The sequence below is a fragment of the Littorina saxatilis genome, linkage group LG6 (genome assembly GCF_037325665.1).
Source record: "Littorina saxatilis isolate snail1 linkage group LG6, US_GU_Lsax_2.0, whole genome shotgun sequence".
Taxonomy (NCBI): domain Eukaryota; kingdom Metazoa; phylum Mollusca; class Gastropoda; order Littorinimorpha; family Littorinidae; genus Littorina; species Littorina saxatilis.
This window is the reverse complement of record NC_090250.1, coordinates 47,473,662-47,492,453: the sequence shown is the minus strand read 5'-3', so window position 1 is coordinate 47,492,453 and position 18,792 is coordinate 47,473,662. Positions and strand designations below refer to the sequence as shown.

Here is an 18,792-nt window from a genome sequence, read left to right as displayed (position 1 = left end):
TACTTTATTACACAGCGAAGTGGCCCCCTTTTCAAGTTGAAAGCTTCACCGACTAAATCACAACAAATCAAAACCACTACGCCACCCATTCCAAGGCGGAGGCGGAAACAAAACGCGTGTTGGCGAGCCATTTGCATTGTCGTTTTGCGACTTCTTATAAAGGAAAAGAAAGCAAAACAACAATTGATTACCCCCATTGTAGCAACTACTGATCTTAGATGTTCAGAATTTTGCCGTTGTGTGATTATAAATATCTTATTATCAAAGTCTACAGTTGTGCGACATCAAAACATGTGCCGACCCTTGCGTCACTCTGAACATCTGCACATCTGACATCGCTCATAACTACAACATCTGTTCGATATCACGTTCGTTCTTTGACAAAATGCCGCCACACGGTAAGACACGTGCTAGTATATCTGTGGTTAAAAGTCGCTCTCTATCTCAACATTAGGTTTGGAATCCATGAGTCGATGAGATATAGTAATAGACCAACCTATTTTACTTTTAGCTGATATGTGGTCGCATTCCCCCGACGGCAATGCTGGACAACCCAATGGATGGTCACTTTTTTGTACATATGTATGATAGCTACAGGCAATGTTATTGTTTGCTGGGGGTGATATAGCTACAGGCAATCAGTGTTATTAATTGTTTGCCGCTGTGTGAGGACCAGCAGTCTAGCTCACAGTCACACTTCACAGCAGACACTATGGTATGGAAGCTACATGTATGCACTTTTCCCCCCACAGGGCCGGCAGCAGCTCCACAGCAGGAAGGAGGGGGTGGAGGTGCGGTCCGCAAGAGTACGGCCAAGCTAAGTGAGATCCTGGAGATAGAGAGAGCGGTTCAGGAACGATGGCAAGCGGAGAAAACGTTCCAGGTCGACGCACCACAGCCTGGTACTCCTGCTGCAAAGTACGTGTTGTGATAGTGTAGTGAAATGTTACAACTACTTCTACAGGTAACCGTATGGATGACATTTAGAGAGAAAAAGGAAAATCTATGTGCAAGATACCCCTGTAGGAGCCTTTATATATAGGCTGGAGAATAAATTTGCTACTTACACTACAGTTACAACTGCAGTCCAAAAAGTACAGCAGTGCAGTATGTTGAGGGTGTTGTCATTGATGAACTGTGTAACTGTAAGGCTCCCTTCCATGCACCCTGTAGCTAGCAAGGTGCTCACTTTTCTTCCAAAGCCCTTGCCTTGAAAAATCCCAGGGATTACCTCCCTTTACTCATGAAATCTTATGCTTCCTGCCACGAAGAAACGGGCATCAGGAGAACCATCAGTTAATGGCGTAAATAGACCATAAAAATGTATACTTATTTAGGATACAAAACCCAAGAAAAGCTAGTTATCAGCATGGATCTTTCATTTTTGACCAAACAATGAAACGTTCAATTAGTAGCCTTTCTTGATTTTAAATCTGGATTTTGGAACGTTAGTTTGCAGTCTCTGTTTTTGGATGTATGCTTTTTTAATATCCGTACTCAAGTGGTCAATAATATGAGTGTATGTGTGTGTTTGTGTGTGTGTGTGTGTGTGTTTGTGTGTGGCAGACAGGAGAAGTTCATGGTGACGTTCCCCTACCCCTACATGAACGGCCGTCTCCATCTGGGCCACACCTTCTCTCTCTCCAAGTGTGAGGTACGCTGCCATACCTGCATTCATTGTAATACTCTCGCTTTGCTTTTTGTTGACAGTTAGCAAAACCTTGTTTTGCTGCATGCATGCACTGTTTCACCAAAAGATCGGCACACATAAGTTCAAGCAGTTGCTGGCAAACATTTGCTTGTGCCCTCCCTGCAAGCGGCTGAACAGTTTGTCAGATAAGTTTTGTCTAATTAGTGTTTGTGTGTGCACTTAAAAGACCGCTGGGTCGATATATTTATATATCTGAATATAACGTTTTGTTTTGTCAATGATTAAATGTTCCAACAACACATACCTTTCTTGTTTTATGTTGCAGTTTTCAGCAGGCTACCAGAGGATGCGCGGCAAGAAGTGTCTCTTTCCCTTTGGTCTCCACTGCACTGGCATGCCTATTAAGGTAGGTCTGCTTGGCTCACACTGGCATGCCTATCAAGGTAGGTCTGCTTGGCTCACACTGGCATGCCTATCAAGGTAGGTCTGCTTGGCTCACACTGGCATGCCTATCAAGGTAGGTCTGCTTGGCTCACACTGGCATGCCTATCAAGGTAGGTCTGCTTGGCTCACACTGGCATGCCTATCAAGGTAGGTCTGCTTGGCTCACACTAACGTGCAGGATGCATCGTTTTGTTGTCACTTCACTTCACTTCACTTCACTTCACTTCTCGCAACGTTTTTCTGATCACCACTGTTTGATATTTTGTTGAAAGTGCATCACAGTTTGATCATTTCTCCGATTATTGTTGATAGTTCATCACTGTTTGAGAATTTCTCTGATCATTGTTAAGAGTGCATCACTGTTTGATAATTTCTCCAATTATTGTTGAGAGTGCATCACTGTTTGATAATTTTTCTGTTTGTATCAGGCGTGCTCTGACAAGCTGAAGAACGAGATCCACGACTTTGGGTACCCCCCGCAGTTCCCCCCTGAGGAGGAGGAGGCGCCACCAGTCAAAGAGGTGGAGTTTGGCAAAGACAAGTCCAAAGGGAAGAAGGTGCGTCAGATTTGGGATGACCGCATGGCTCTGTATGTCTGTCTGTATACTGTTGATAAAAGCCTGTGTTGTTCTGAAGTCAAGTCCAAAGTGTAAAAGGTGCGTCAGATTTGGGATGACCGCAGGGCTCTTTATGTCTGTATGTAAACTGTTGATAAAAATCTGTTGTTCTGAAGTCAAGTCCAAAGTGACGAAGGTGCGTCAGATGTAGGGTGACCACAGGGCTCTGTATGTATACTGTTGATAAAAGTCTGTGTTGTTCTGAAGTCAAGTCCAAAGTGTAGAAGGTGCGTCAGATGTACAGTGACTTGTGTCTTGTTACAGATCCTAGAGCCTTGTGTTGTACTCTTGTACAGGTTTGATTACCAAGACAGTGTTATTCTCAGGCATCAGTCTTTGGTCACTGACACATACTTCTGTGATCTGATGCATTGTTCTGACCCTGCTGGTCGACCATCTCATGATTTTGACATATATAGGAGGGCTTCCGACGGAATTTTTCTTTTTTTTGGTAGCTATTGCATTTGGACCTATACATATTTTCAGTCCAGGTCCAACTGACCAATTGTCCCTTGAGTCTGGGAACAACACTGCTAACATATCGGTGGCAAATACGTCGGTGTTAACATGACTAATGTTGTATTGCTTACAGGGCAAAGTGTTGGCCAAGACAGGAGGACTGAAGTACCAGTGGCAGATCATGTCCGCCCTGGGTCTGCGTGACGAGGAGATCAAGGAATTCACGGACCCTGCCCACTGGCTCAAGTACTTCCCTCCCCTTGCTCAGAGCGACCTGCAAAAGATGGGAGCCAAGGTGAGGAAGATAGCAAACATGCAATGAAGTTTTGGTTTTGTGTGGATATTACTTGAATGACAAAACAGAAATAGCTGTGGATACAGTTGAACTCCCTTTTAAGTTCTTCAAAGACCTGAGAGGGGGGAGGGGGGGTTGTTCCTCGGTACTTTTACAGCCATTGCAAACACTCGAGCAGAAAACAGATTTAAAAATGATTACATTTCTTGTGTGCTGTTAGTGTTAACTAGCTAGCAGCTGTTTTCCATCTCCCGGTGATTCCCCAGCCAATGTTCAGTGGACATTAATGCTTTGTGCTGGTAGGACTGCTTGGGGATGTCACAATCTGACACAAGTTGAATGGTGTCATGGCTAGGTATGCGAAGTCCTTATCAGTAAGTGAAGAAAATCCCACCAGTTTGTATTATGTGTGTGCAGGTGGACTGGCGAAGAAGCTTCATCACCACGGATGCCAACCCGTACTACGACTCCTTTGTGCGATGGCAGTTCATCCGTCTCAAGGAGAGGAACAAGATCAAGTTCGGCAAGAGGTAGGCACGCTGCTGTCCTGAAGCAATGTAAAAAACAAAATTATTTTAGACAGACAACTGAATTCTTTTGATAAGATTTATTAGTTTTGGAAAGAAGTGTCAAAACATACATAGAAAATGTCCCATTTGTACGACGCTATAATGTGTGATGAGAATGCGTGCATTTATGTTGTAAAGTAGCCTGCTCTTTACCTGGAATACCTGTGTTTTTTTAAGGTACTTCTAATTTTCTAACTATACCTGTGTTTTTCAGGTACACCATATACTCTCCCAAAGATGACCAACCTTGCATGGACCATGACCGCAGTTCTGGTGAAGTAAGTGGTCACCGCTGTCTCCTTGTTTGTGATACAACATGCACACAAAAAAAATCACTAGTTTATGGGGTGTCTCTTGAGGCTTGGGAAACGCACACGCACGCACACACAAACACACACACGCTCGCATGCTCGCACGCACGCTTGCACACACGCACACACACACACACACACACACACACACACACACACACACACACACACACACACACACACACACCCACACACACACTTCCCTTTTGAGTTATGTATTATACATTGGGGCAAGGGTTATAGGTGGGGAGGGCTGGAGGAGTGGGCTGTTGTAAGATGGAAAAAGAGAGAGAGGGTACAGGCTGTGGTTGGAAGAGGGGTCTGTTGTAAGATGGAGAAAGAGAGAGAGGGTACAGGCTGTGGTTGGAAGAGGGGTCTGTTGTAAGATGGAGAAAGAGAGAGAGGGTAAAAGCTGTAGTTGGAAGAGGGGTCTGTTGTAAGATGGAGAAAGAGAGAGAGGGTAAAGGCTGTAGTTGGAAGAGGGGTCTGTGGTGAGATAGAGAAAGAGAGAGAGGGTACAGGCTGTGGTTGGAAGAGGGGTCTGTTGTAAGATGGAGAAAGAGAGAGAGGGTACAGGCTGTGGTTGGAAGAGGGGTCTGTTGTAAGATGGAGAAAGAGAGAGAGGGTACAGGCTGTGTTTGGAAGAGGGGTCTGTGGTGAGATAGAGAAAGAGAGGAGGGTCTGGGGGAGAAAGAGAGTTTATATGTGTTGACTGTCTGTTGCAGGGTGTGGGACCACAGGAATACACACTAATCAAGATGAAAGTGAAGGAACCGTTCCCTGACAAACTCAGGTTGGTGGCTTTTAACTATAGCTATCGGATGAGAAATTCAAATTCTGTTGTTGTAATTAACATGCAATTTCGCCAGCTGTAGTTCTTGCAGTTCTGAACCAGATTGTTTCTTTATTTTTTTCTGCTTTGTCGCGATGGTAGGGTTAATATAACACGTTCTAATAAAATGTTTGTAAAATAACTACACTGGTCCAGCTTAAAGCACTTTTAGTGAAATTATTAAAATACCAGTTGACAGCTAGACTTTCCAGACAATCCTGCCATGGATGCCTGAAGCTAGAGTGAAATGTGTTTAAAGTTGCATGCCTTTTTTCAGAGCAATGTTGGAGCCACACTTCTCTTGAGATGCCTGTTATGGACCACAGTACAGTGGAACACCCCTTTTAAGACTCCCTCTCTTATAAGACTCCCTCTCTTATAAGACTCTTTTTTCTCAGACTTTTTGTTGGTTTAAACAAGTTTATTCAATAAATTCCATTGGTACTATTACCGCATACATGAAATAAGGAACATGGAGCACAACAAGCTAGGCTTATGAGCGTACTCTTAAAAGCAAATGAAATTTGGCGGACGATTTTTATATAACAAATTTGAAATAATGTCAAAATAATAATGGTAAATTATGGTAGACAAACATGTAACAATAAAAGGAAAAAAAACAAAGGAAAAAAAACCCAATGATAAACTAACAACAGTACTCACACGCGCTCGCATACTCACTCGCACACACACGCATACAATGACTTCCACATGGTTGAAAATAGAATACTACCAGAACAAGGAAATGTAAACAGTACTGCACATGGTCGTTTCGAACATGGATGAGGTAAATGCATTCATTATTCAAAACGTTTGCTTAATAAGATAAACCTGAATAACTGGTCAAATATCAATGCAAGACTTTTTGTTCATGACCTCTGTAAATTTACCCCCATTTTAAGACTCCCTCCAGTGATTTTCTCAGATTTTGAAGGTCACAAATCAGGGTTCCACGGTACAAGCTAGAGAGAAGTATTGGTCACACTACATGACTGGTTATTTATTTTCAGAGCGCTGGCCGGTAAAAACGTGTACCTGGTGGCCGCCACACTGCGACCGGAGACCATGTTCGGCCAGACCAACTGCTGGGTGAAGCCTGACATGAAGTACGTTGCGGTGGCAATGAAGAGCGGGGAGGTGTTTGTGTGCACGCAGCGCGCGGCCCGCAACATGAGTTACCAAGAGATGATGGCTGAGAATGGCAAGTTCAAGGTCCTGGCGGAGTTGACTGGCCAGGTAAGATCAAGTTCTTTTGAAGCTGGCAGGCAGAATTGTTCTTTGGTAGCTCATAAGACAGGCATAATAAAGAAGGGTAACTTTTCTGGGAAGAAAGATAGTTTGTTGGTGAAAGGTGCCCTGCCGGAGAGCTGTCATCCAACTATCGGGCAGAACTCACCGCTCTCAGAGAAGCAGTTAGCCTGGTCAGCGAACACCCACCCTCTCACGCCGTCTTCCTGACCGACTGCAGATCCGCCGTCCAAAGCCTGCAGTCGCCCAAAGAGCAGCTGGAACGAGACACCCAGCGTCTTCTTTGTACTCTCTCCCAGAGCACAAACGTCGCTGTCCAGTGGATCCCTGCTCACTGTGGCCTCTCAGGGAACGAGGAAGCGGACAGACTGGCCAAGACTGGCAGCCATCTGGAGCAGACAAGACCAACAGTCTCTTACAGTGAAGCCAAAACCCTGGTGAAAAGACACTACCAAACCACCTGGAATGCCCAACACAGCCTGCCATCTGATGATCAGATGCCCAACCTACAGCGCCATCAGCAGACCATCCTCTTCCGCCTACGGACTGGACACTGTCGACTGCGCGCCCGCATGCACCGCCTTGGTCTGTCGCACACACCGAACTGCCCGTGCCAAACAGGCCCACAGACCCCGGAGCACATCCTGCAGACCTGCCCGCTCCACCAGGAAGCCAGAACAGATCACTGGCCACAAGGTGCCACACTGCAGGAGCAACTCTGGGGCACCAAAGACTCCCTGATCCTGACCACTAGCTTTATTCAAGCTACAAAACTTGAAGTCTGACCTGAGGCCAAAAATCCTGGAACGCCGAAGAAGAAGAAGAAGAAGAAGGTGAAAGGTGCTTGTGAAGCGCTGTGAACAGTAAAGCAGAAAAGACAAAAATGCAAAATTCATATTTGTGAGGGAAGCCATCGTCTTCCAGAAAGGGTTATGCTGAAGTTGTGTTTCACTCAGATATGTGAGTGGGGGCATCATCTTCGTAAAAGCACTATGCTATAGTTCTGCTGAGAAGTAGTTGACCAGACTGTGCTGATCGTCCATAGTTGATCATGGTATGGGTGAACTTATGTCCGTTACAGGACATAATGGGTGTTGCCCCAAAGGCCCCGCTGACACGTCGTACGACACAGTGTACACACTCCCCATGCTGATCATCCATAGTTAATCATTGTATGGGTGTACTCATGTCTGTTACAGGACATAATGGGTGTCGCCCTGAAGGCGCCACTGACATCGTACGAGACAGTATACACACTCCCCATGCTCAACATCCAGTACGGGAAGGGGACCGGCATCGTAACCAGCGTGCCCTCTGATTCCCCGGACGACTTTGCCGCCCTGCGCGACCTCAAGAAGAAGGAGGCCTTCCGGGAAAAGTACGGCATCAAGGACCACATGGTCCTTCCCTATGAGCCGGTGAGCTGATTGCTGCATTCATCTTCTTTCTCTTTGTTTTTTCTTGTTTCTTCTTTTTACAGTGTTTATTATAACCAGGTATAGATCATGTACCTGTGATGTCTAGTCTGTCCAGGTATAGATCATGTACCTGTGTATCTAGGTGCCGTTCATGGAAGTGGCAGAGTATGGCAACCTGTCAAGTAACCTCCAAGTACCTGTAATGTTTGTTGTGTGCAGGTGCCGATCATCGAGGTGGCAGAGTTGGCAACCTGTCAGGTATCCACCTTGTACCTGTAATGTTTGTTCTTTTCAGGTGCCGATCATTGAGGTGGCTGAGTTGGCAACCTGTCAGGTATCCACCATGTACCTGTAATGTTTGTTGTGTGCAGGTGCCCATCATCGAGGTGCCCGAGTTCGGCAACCTGTCAGGTATCCACCATGTACCTGTAATGTTTGTTCTTTTCAGGTGCCGATCATTGAGGTGGCTGAGTTGGCAACCTGTCAGGTATCCACCATGTACCTGTAATGTTTGTTGTGTGCAGGTGCCCATCATCGAGGTGCCCGAGTTCGGCAACCTGTCAGCGGTGACAGCGTGCGAGCGCTACAAGGTGGGGAGCCAGAACGACCGCGACCAGCTGAATGATGCCAAGGAGGAGGTGTACAAGAAAGGTTTCTACGACGGTGTCATGATCGTCAAGGGATACGAGGGCCAGAAGGTGCAGGACGTCAAGAAGCCCATCCAGAAACTGATGATCGGCAAGGTGGGGCTTTAATCATTTTCATTTTCATAACTTTATTGTCCTATCGCTGGGATTTTCGGGTTGCTTTCTCCCAGTGGAAAGCTAGCAGCAACAGAGTCACGCTACCCAGGTGTATGCATGTTTAGGTGTAATCAGCCACCTGCACTTATGGAGACCGGCACGGTTGGCCTAGTGGTAAGGCGTCTGGCCCGGGATCGGGAGGTCGTGGGTTTGAACCCCGGCTGGGTCATACCTAAGACTTTAAAATTGGCAATCTAGTGGCTGCTCTGCCTGGCGTCTGGCATTATGGGGTTAGTGCTAGGACTGGTTGGTCCGGTGTCAGAATAATGTGACTGGGTGAGACATGAAGCCTGTGCTGCGACTTCTGTCTTGTGTGTGGCGCACATTATATGTCAAAGCAGTACTGCCCTGATATGGCCCTTCGTGGTCTGCTGGGCGTTAAGCAAACAAACAAACAAACAAACTGCACTTATGGCAGAATGACCAAGGTCTTTTACATGTGCCACAGTGGTGACACGGGGGTGGAACATGGATACCGTCTCTGAGTCTGCACATAAAGTTGATCCGTGTCCATCCTGGCCCGGATTCGAACCTGTGACCCTAGGATCACAAGTCCAGTGCCCTACCAACTGAGCTACCGGGCCCCCGTCTCTGCTCTGATGGTGGGGTGGGAATGAATACAGTGATTGCAGGATCTGTGGTCAAAGGAGTTTGTGTGATGAAATAAAAGTAATGTTGGGATTTCAGGAAGGGGTGTGAATCTCTTTACTGCTGATGGTGCAGAAATGAAGACAGCTACTGCAGGACCTCTGGTCAAAGGATTGTCTGTTGTTTTTGCTACTTCTTTTGCACTAGCGGTTGGAAAATAAATACAATGGCCTCTGTCTCGCTGCTGCTTGCGAATCATAAATAAAGACAGCTACTGCAGGACCTCTGGTCAAAGGATTGTCTGTTGTTTTACTACTTCTTTTGCACTAGCGGTTGGAAAATAAATACAATGGCCTCTGTCTCGCTGCTGTTTGCGAATCATAAATAAATACAGGCACTTCAGGCCTTCAGAATAAAATGGTCTGTATATCTTTACTGCTGGTGCGGTATACATAAGTCTGCACCTGGTGATTGTCGGGATTAAGGATTAAGGTTCAGTGTCTTTCTACTGCTCTTAGTTCAAAAATAGATACTGCAGGGCTTGTACCTAACTGCAAGACAGTGGAACCTCCCTTTTAAGACCTCCAAAATGTGGAAAAATCAGGTGTTATAAAGGAGGGAGTCTTAAAATGGTAAATTTACCATGGTTATGAACTGAACATTTGAAATCTTTTGGGGGATCTTAAAAGTTTTTTAAAAGTTTTACTGAGTGAGTGTGTGAAACAAGTGAAGTGTGGACTTGTTCTTGGTGAAATGTGTTGATGTTTCAGTGTTGATGTTTCAGTGTTGATGTTTCAGTGTTGATGTTTCAGTGTTGATGTTTCAGTGTTGATGTTTCAGTGTTGATGTTTCAGTGTTGATGTTTCAGTGTTGATGTTTCAGTGTTGATGTTTCAGAACGAAGCGGTGGTCTACCAGGAACCAGAGAAGCAGGTGATGTCACGGTCGGGTGACGAGTGTGTGGTGTCCCTCTGCGACCAGTGGTGAGTGAAGCCCTCTCTTGTTGTGTCTGGGTAAGGAAGGGGGGGGGGGGGGGGGGGAGGGTGCGGTTGTAATTGTAATAGTAACAACATTAGGAGGGTTGTGGACATATTATTCTATCCACTTTATTTACTTTACGCTTTCTCAGATAAGAAAACAAGCAGGTAGGTACGACCATGTAGCAACTTTTCTTGTCGTACCTTCAGGCCATTTGATAAAGGCGTTGTTGTATTTTCTCAGTTCAGGTTGTGGAATGGGAGAAATGACTAGTCTGTCTCAGTGAGGAAGAGAGAAGATGGGATATGAATGATAAATAATGAACACCCACTGCAGGATGCAGAATGAAAATCATGGCAGTATGCTGATTCATCACACATTTTTGTGCTGTGATGAATCTGGCCATGATGAATACTTTATACTGTCAACATGTTACACTGTCAACACATTATCCCTTCACAAGGTTTCTGGACTATGGTGAAGCGGAGTGGAAGAAGCAGGCGGAGGAGTGTCTATCGACGATGAACACATTCAGGGACGATGTGCGTAACAACTTCCACGCCACACTTGACTGGCTGCATGAACACGCTTGCTCACGGTCCTACGGACTGGGTAAGTTGCTTGTCACAGAGCTGGGTAACAGGGCCGAGGTGCACGACAAAGTTACCTCCCAAACGGGAGCCACCCGCAGTGTTGGATTGGTTGACACTGAGATGTGATGTCATTTCATTGAATCAGAACACGCGGTTTGTTGTCTCCAGCCCAGGTGTTTGACAACAACACACTGTGACTGCATTTACAGCAAACACAGTGTTATACTGACACTGATGGTTTTATCACCAGACACAAAGATCCCATGGGACCCCCAGCACCTGATCAAGAGCCTGTCAGACTCCTCCATATATACATGACCTACTTCACTGTGTTAACTTAATGATGAGATGGTGTTAACTTAATCATGACATGGTGTTTACTTAATCAGGTCATGGTGTTTACTCATGACATTGTGTTAATGATGACATGTTAATTTAATCATAACATTCTATTAACTTAATGATGACATGGTGTTAACTTAATCACCAGGCTCCAAGATTCCATGATCGAGAGCTTGTCGGACTCCACCATCTACATGGCTTACTACACTGTGTTGATTAATCATGACATTTTGTTAATTTAATCACCAGGCTCCAAGATCCCGTGGGATCCCCAGTACCTGATCGAGAGCTTGTCGGACTCCACCATCTACATGGCTTACTACACTGTGGCCCACCTGCTGCAGGGAGGGGTGGTGGATGGCAGTCAAGCCGGTCCCGCCAACATCAGGTGTGTCTCTTTCTCTTTTCACCTGGATCCTGACGCCCTCACCTGGCCCCTCCTCCCGTCATAGCCCCACGGACCTGATGATAATGTTGTTTTACGCCCTCACGGTGAAACCATTAAGAGCATGCTCCCCGGTGTTACCCCGACGTTAGATAAGATACACAGGTGCGTGTTTAGGTGTAATCAGCCTACTGCACTTATGGCAGAATGACCGAGGTCTTTACGTGACACGGGGGTGGGACATGGATACTGTCTCTGAATCTGCACTTAAAGTTGACCTGTGTCCGTCTCAGCCAGGATTCGAACCCGTGACCCTAGGATCGCAAGTGCCGTGCTCTACCACCTGAGCTTCCCGCAGTGGGGCACTGCGGTTATGAAATTAAAGGCCCCTCCTGTTTTTGGAACCGCAGGAGCTTTCTAGTTTGCTGTTAGGTAGATTTTGGGTTCCTCTTTCCTGTCATGCTCTCTTTTTCTTCATGAATTCTTTCCTTTTTTCTGCCTTCTTGCTCATTCACCTGTATTTTTTCCAAAAATCTCTTCTCTTGCCGCTTGTCTCGCGATTCATGTATAGTTTAATCTGTTAGTGTTCTGATGTAAGTCCAGCAGTAGATAGGTTAAGCCTATTTTAACATACTGGAAACTGGTAATCTTCCAGTAGGTATTAATTTAGTTTTACTAAAGCCTGCTGGGACACAAGTAATGGGTTAGTGCATTTGTAAACAGGAATCGCTTGACAAGTGGCCCCCTTCATCCCCCCCTTCCTCGTCCTGATATGGCTCTGCGTAGTCGGCTGGACGTTAAGCAACAAATAAACAAACAAATACCACCTGAGCTACCTGGCCCCCCACCTGCTAGCCATGGTGGCTTTTGTCCCGACATGAGGGCGGGGAAGTAGCTCAGTCGGTAGCGCGCTGGATTTGTATCCAGTTGGCCGCTGTCAGCGTGAGTTCGTCCCCACGTTCGACGAGAGATTTATTTCTCAGAGTCAACTTTGTGTGCAGACTCTCCTCGGTGGCTGAACACCCCCGTGTGTACACGCAAGCACAAGACCAAGTGCGCACGAAAAAGAACCTGTAATCCATGTCAGAGTTCGGTGGGTTATAGAAACACGAAAATACCCAGCATGTTTCCTCCGAAAACGGCGTATGGCTGCCTAAATGGCGGGGGTAAAAAAAGGTCATACGACACGTGTACGTGGGAGTACACGTGTACGTGGGAGTTTCAGCCCACGAACGCAGAAGAAGAAGAAGTCCTGACATGTTGTTTGTGTGTGAAAGTGTCCCTTTCTGGGTCCTGCTGTGTCTTCTACATACAGTGGAACCCCCCCTTCCAAGACCTCCACCAATGGGAGAAATCAGGTCTTAACACTTTCTACCCCACCTATGTTGACCACGGTTTTTGAGTCACTTGAGAAAAAGTGACTATGTAATCGGTCAGTGTTAGTCTGTCCGGCCGGCCGTCCGGCCGTCCGTAGACACCACCTTAACGTTGGACTTTTCTCGGAAACTATCAAAGCGATCGGGCTCATATTTTGTTTAGTCGTGACCTCCAATGACCTCTACACTTTAACGATGGTTTCGTTGACCTTTGACCTTTTTCAAGGTCACAGGTCAGCGTCAAAGGAAAAATTAGACATTTTATATCTTTGACAAAGTTCATCGGATGTGATTGAAACTTTGTAGGATTATTCTTTACATCAAAGTATTTACATCTGTAGCCTTTTACGAACGTTATCAGAAAAACAAGGGAGATAACTAGCCTTTTCTGTTCGGCAACACACAACTTAACGTTGGGCTTTTCTCGGAAACTATAAAAGTGACCGGGCTCAAATTTTATGTGAACGTGACTCATTGTGTTGTGAATAGCAATTTCTTTCTGTCCATCTGATGCCTCATATAATATTCAGAACTGCGAAAGTGACTCGATCGAGCGTTTGCTCTTCTTGTTTTATTTGAGACCAGCTGTGCTGCAGCAGGTCACTCAGAATTGTAGTAACTGTGTAGTCACTGTGTATCAACAAGCTGAAATGCAGGCGTTCGATGGACGTTACAGGAAGCGACTGAAGCTAACAGTCTGAGCGGATTTATCCGTACCTGGTCAGATAGAGCCATACGAGTGGGTACAGATATATCCGTATCTGGTAGACAATGAGTTAAGAAGGAGGGAGTTGTGAAATTGAGGCTTTGAACAGAAAATCTGAAATATCTAAAAAAAAAATTTAAAAAATGCAGAAAGGAGTGTTTCACTTTCATTCTATAAACTCCACAAATGCTGCTTCCCCCATGCAAACAGCTGGATGTGACAGCATTGTGTTCTGTGCAGACCAAAACAAGAACACAAAAATTAAAGCACCCAGTAAGTAAAACGCTCAGCATTGTGTTGCATGCAGACCAGAGCAGCTGACTATGGAGGCATGGGACTACATCTTCATGCAGACGGACAGCTACCCGGCCAAGTGCGACATCCCCCGCCCCACCCTGGACTGTCTGCGAGCTGAGTTCCAGTACTGGTACCCTGTGGACGTTCGCATGTCTGGCAAGGACCTCATCCAAAACCACTTAACGTACTTCATCTACTGCCACACCGCAATGTGGCCCCATGATAGGTATGGGTCACACACACACACCCACACACTAACAACCAATGCATGCACGCTCACATGCGCACACTCTTTCACTCACTCTCTCACTCACGCACGCACGCACGCACAGACGCCCACACACAGATACACATACACAGGGCCGCGCGCAACTTTGCAAACGCTGGAGATATGAACATACATTGCTTTCACATACTTGTATGTCTGAATGTTGGTTGGACATTTTTATATGTATGGATGTTGGTTTGACAGGACAAAATGGCCGAAGGGTGTGTGGGCCAATGGCCACATTCTTCTGAACTCAGAAAAGGTCAGTGAGATGCTTTTGTTGAAAGGGGTTAATTTTACCAGTAATCAATGCCAAGAAAGGCATATTTCAAGAAAAGAAAGAAAAAGTCAATGACACCAGTTGATGTTTGATGTTTCCATTAAATTTGTTTCTGTCAACTTTTTGTGACATTTGATGTTTCCATTAAAATTGTTTCTGTCAACTTTTTGTGACATTTGATGTTTCCATTAAACTTGTTTCTGTCAACTTTTTGTGACATTTGATGTTTCCATTAAACTTGTTTCTGTCAACTTTTCGTGACATTTGATGTTTCCATTAAACTTGTTTCTGTCAACTTTTTGTGACATTTGATGTTTCCATTATACTTGTTTCTGTCAACTTTTTGTGACATTTGATGTTTCCATTAAACTTGTTTCTGTCAACTTTTCGTGACAACCTTTTGCTGCCGATCAGCTGTGCAATCAGGCACTTCTTATTGCTAATGACAACAGGGCAACAATTCTCAGGATTTGAAAACATGAATACACGCATGCAGGGGAAAAAAAAAGGGGTAGTGCTGTATGCTGTATGGCACATCGCTTTCCCCAGCGAGAATGCAGCTTGAATTTCCATGAGGGTAACCTCACAGGAACATATGAAATCTTATCCTTAGCCTTAGCCTTAAGTCATACTTGTTTAATGATTATTATCATGATTTTTCCCTCACTCTCTGGGTGTGGATGAAGAAGATAGCTCGTGAACCCTGTGGGTGAAGTGGTCATGCTCTTTGCCTCTTGCCTTTCAGATGTCCAAGTCCACAGGCAACTTCCTCACCCTCACAGAGGCCATCTCCAAGTTCTCTGCTGATGGTAAGTGTCTTTTACTCCTACCCTGGCTTTACTTACATATCTGTTGAGATTGTTGGCTTCAATGCCTGTGTTCCTAAAGCAGCATTATGGCCATGTGCTACCTATACTTTCAAGGCAGTATTCCCATAAGTATGAAACAATGGCGACTGCACGTGAGAGGGAACAATAAAGAGACCAAAAAGCAATGTACTCACGTTAAAATGACGAACACGGAAGGAATAACAGCGACGTTTCGACCTAAGGGTCTTCTTTTTTCATTGTTCTATCGTCTTTCTTCTTCTTTTTTGTGTGTGTGCTTTTGTGTTTTTGTGCCTGAAGAAGACCCTTAGGTCGAAACGTCGCTGTTATTCGCTCCGTGTTCGTCATTTTAACGTGAGTACATTGCTTTTTGGTCTATTTTTAGTATTCCCATAGTTTCAGTTTTATATGGGGTGTGGCTCAGCCTCCTTGTCAGTGGATTTCCTTTAAATCTTGCATACCTAATTCCTTGTACTTTTAAAGGGACTGTTCAAAAATCTTTGACAGTTTGAGCCTTGTAGTTTTTGCATGTGTGGACCACTGATAGACTTTATAGTTGAAGCCTTACGCTTGTCTGGGGACCAGTACTGGACAGTATCAGCCTGGTGAATCTTGTGAACAAAATGTAGCCAAATGTGTTGGAACCTTACAACGTGTTGCAGTGGAATTACATTTAAGAACCTCACAGCTACACTGTTGGAGGCATGTACTTTAGGCCAAAAAAAAATAGGTCTGTTTACGGTAATACAGGGTGAAAAAATAGGGTCGGTAGGTCGGCTTTTTTTTTTCTTTTTTTTTTCCATTTTTTTTTTTCTTTTTTTCTTCTCCCCTCTCTATGATGTTTCACAGTTCATTTCTTCTCATCAATCCCTGTTTTTGCCCAACATAACTATAAACAGTACTTTGAGCTTACCTCCCTTCTGTCGTCTGCTGTTTGAGCGCAAACAGCTCTATTTTGGATGCGTTTTTTTGTTGTTTTTTCAGACGATCCAAAAAAAAGATTAGGGTCGGGCCTAAAAACTAGGGTCGGTCAGCTTACCGTAAACAGACCTTTTTTTTTTTTTTGCCTTAACTATAGGAGTTCACAGAATGTTAAGAAACTTGTTGCAGCTTTATGTTTTGCACTATGTGTCAGGGATGCGTCTGTCTCTGGCTGATGCGGGCGACTCGATCGAGGACGCAAACTTCGTTGAGAAGATGGCGGACGCGGGGCTGCTGCGGCTGTTCACGCTGCTGGAGTGGGTCAAGGACATGACCGTCGCCCTCCCTGACCTCCGCGCTGGACCCCCCAACACATACACCTTTAACGACCGTGTCTTCCTCAGGTGAGCATGTCCTTGCTGGTTGACTGGAGGCAAACACTCTGCCCACGCTGCTTTGGTTTGTCACATACCTGTACACGGTTTTAGGCTTTTTTCCTCTGTCCTTGTTGTATGTCTTGTGTTGAAGTGTTGTGTTCAGAGCTTTCTGTATTGCAGTTTAAAATATAGCCCTGTCTTGGTATTGCGGTGTAGTGTATCATCGTCTTTGTGTTGCAGTAGGGTGTATCTCTCTGTCTTTTTGATGCAGTGTAGTGGTGTATCTTGTCTTTCTTTTACAGTGTAGTGTATCTCACTCTCTGTGTGTTACAGTGTAATATATCTCACTGTCTTTGTGTTGTAGTGTAGTGTATCTCACTGTCTGTGTGTTGCGGTGTAGTGTATCTCATTGTCTTTATGTTGCAGCACAGTGTATCTCACTGTCTTTGTGTTGTAGTGTAGTGTATCTCACTGTCTTTGTGTTGCAGTGTAGTGTATCTCACTGTCTTTGTGTTGCAGTGTAGTGTATCTAGTTGTCTTTGTGTTGCAGCACAGTGTATCTAGTTGTCTTTGTGTTGCAGTGTAGTGTATCTCACTGTCTTTGTGTTGCAGTGTAGTGTATCTAGTTGTCTTTGTGTTGTAGTGTAGTGTATCTCACTGTCTTTGTGTTGCAGTGTAGTGTATCTAGTTGTCTTTGTGTTGCAGTGTAGTGTATCTCACTGTCTTTGTGTTGCAGTGTAGTGTATCTCACTGTCTTTGTGTTGCAGTGTAGTGTATCTCACTGTCTGTGTGTTGCGGTGTAGTGTATCTCATTGTCTTTATGTTGCAGTGAGATCAACCAAACGATTGTGGAGACCCAGACCCACTATGACAGTTTCTTGTTCAAGGAGGCGCTTAGAAGTGGCGTCTTCGAGTTCCAGGTGAGTCCTGCATATAGTGGATCACAGTGCCGTGTCATTTTGGCAGTGGCATCGTTGTGCGTCCTTAAAGTTGAGGGAGGGATGGGGGGGTATCATACCTTTTTTTGAAAAAGGGGAAAGGCAGGGAGGGGGATGTTCATGCTTTCTGCAAAAGGACTCTGAAGAAGTCTTACCATAATCTTTGACCCAATGTAAAATTTGCTTTCTCCCCAGTGGTCTTGTCTTGATGACATCATTGTTTGTGTGATGTGATTTTGATGATGTGTGTTGTTGCTGCAAGGTCTTGATGACATCATTGTTTGTGTGATGTGATTTTGATGATGTGTGTTGTTGCTGCAAGGTCTTGATGACATCATTGTTTGTGTGATGTGATTTTGATGATGTGTGTTGTTGCTGCAAGGTCTTGATGACATCATTGTTTGTGTGATGTGATTTGGTTGATGTGTGTTGTTGCTGCAAGGTCTTGATGACATCATTGTTTGTGTGATGTGATTTTGATGATGTGTGTTGTTGCTGCAAGGTCTTGATGACATCATTGTTTGTGTGATGTGATTTGGTTGATGTGTGTTGTTGCTGCAAGGTCTTGATGAGATCATGTATGTGGTGGGGTCTTAATGACATCATGCATGTCATTGTAAGGTCATGATGTCATCATGCATGTGACTGCTGTGTTGGTGTGACAGGGCGAATGAGACAAGTACCGTGAGGACTATAAGATACAACTTTTTCCCTCAACTTTTACCCCTGCTCCCTATTGACTGGTATCGCCTTGTGTAAGGATAAAGAAGAGTACAGATGGACCCACATCGCTATACAAAGAAAGGGACGATACACCAGAAGCGCTTATTGTGTTGACTTTTCTCATTTTGATTAAAAAGGGGGTTGCGCCTTTTACAACGAAGGGCCATATTGTCCAGAAAATAGGGTACTGATGTCGTCATGATCATGACTGGTATATGTATGACAGGGAAAGCGAGACAAGTACCGTGAAGTTGAGTCGCAGGGCATGCACCGTGACCTGGTGCTACGCTACATTGAGGTGCAGTGCCTGCTCATGGCGCCCATCTGTCCACACATGGCCGAACACCTGTGGGGGAGGCTGCACAAGGTTTGTAGTGATTGTCTTGATTTGGCCTTTGCTGTCAGTTTAGCATGTACTGGTTTCTTCTAGCGCCTGTCTGTAATAATAATAATAATAATAATAATAATGCATAATATTTATATAGTGCATGTATCCAGGGTTTAACCCTGCTCAAAGTGCTGTTCAATCAAAATACTACAACAAAAC

General features: G+C 45.0%; 1 protein-coding gene and 1 long non-coding RNA gene across 2 annotated transcripts in view; one reads left to right on the top strand and one right to left on the bottom strand.

The window, feature by feature from the left end:
* LOC138969378 (uncharacterized) overlaps window positions 1–18,792 on the bottom strand; it is a 114,425-nt gene that overhangs the window by 95,175 nt on the left and 458 nt on the right. The gene's annotated exons all lie outside the window — the stretch shown is intronic.
* Window positions 246–18,792, top strand: part of LOC138969374 (leucine--tRNA ligase, cytoplasmic-like) — a 35,800-nt gene continuing 17,253 nt past the window's right edge. The window contains exons 1-21 of the mRNA XM_070342145.1: window positions 246–398; window positions 753–918; window positions 1,567–1,654; window positions 1,977–2,057; window positions 2,524–2,652; window positions 3,305–3,466; window positions 3,884–3,996; window positions 4,250–4,313; window positions 5,072–5,139; window positions 6,189–6,414; window positions 7,626–7,844; window positions 8,369–8,587; window positions 10,132–10,217; window positions 10,676–10,824; window positions 11,397–11,535; window positions 13,922–14,137; window positions 14,384–14,441; window positions 15,205–15,268; window positions 16,422–16,611; window positions 17,414–17,504; window positions 18,472–18,612. Coding sequence (XP_070198246.1) covers window positions 386–398; window positions 753–918; window positions 1,567–1,654; window positions 1,977–2,057; window positions 2,524–2,652; window positions 3,305–3,466; window positions 3,884–3,996; window positions 4,250–4,313; window positions 5,072–5,139; window positions 6,189–6,414; window positions 7,626–7,844; window positions 8,369–8,587; window positions 10,132–10,217; window positions 10,676–10,824; window positions 11,397–11,535; window positions 13,922–14,137; window positions 14,384–14,441; window positions 15,205–15,268; window positions 16,422–16,611; window positions 17,414–17,504; window positions 18,472–18,612 — 2,682 coding nt within the window. The 5' untranslated portion in view covers window positions 246–385. The remainder of the gene's footprint in view (window positions 399–752; window positions 919–1,566; window positions 1,655–1,976; window positions 2,058–2,523; window positions 2,653–3,304; window positions 3,467–3,883; window positions 3,997–4,249; window positions 4,314–5,071; window positions 5,140–6,188; window positions 6,415–7,625; window positions 7,845–8,368; window positions 8,588–10,131; window positions 10,218–10,675; window positions 10,825–11,396; window positions 11,536–13,921; window positions 14,138–14,383; window positions 14,442–15,204; window positions 15,269–16,421; window positions 16,612–17,413; window positions 17,505–18,471; window positions 18,613–18,792) is intronic.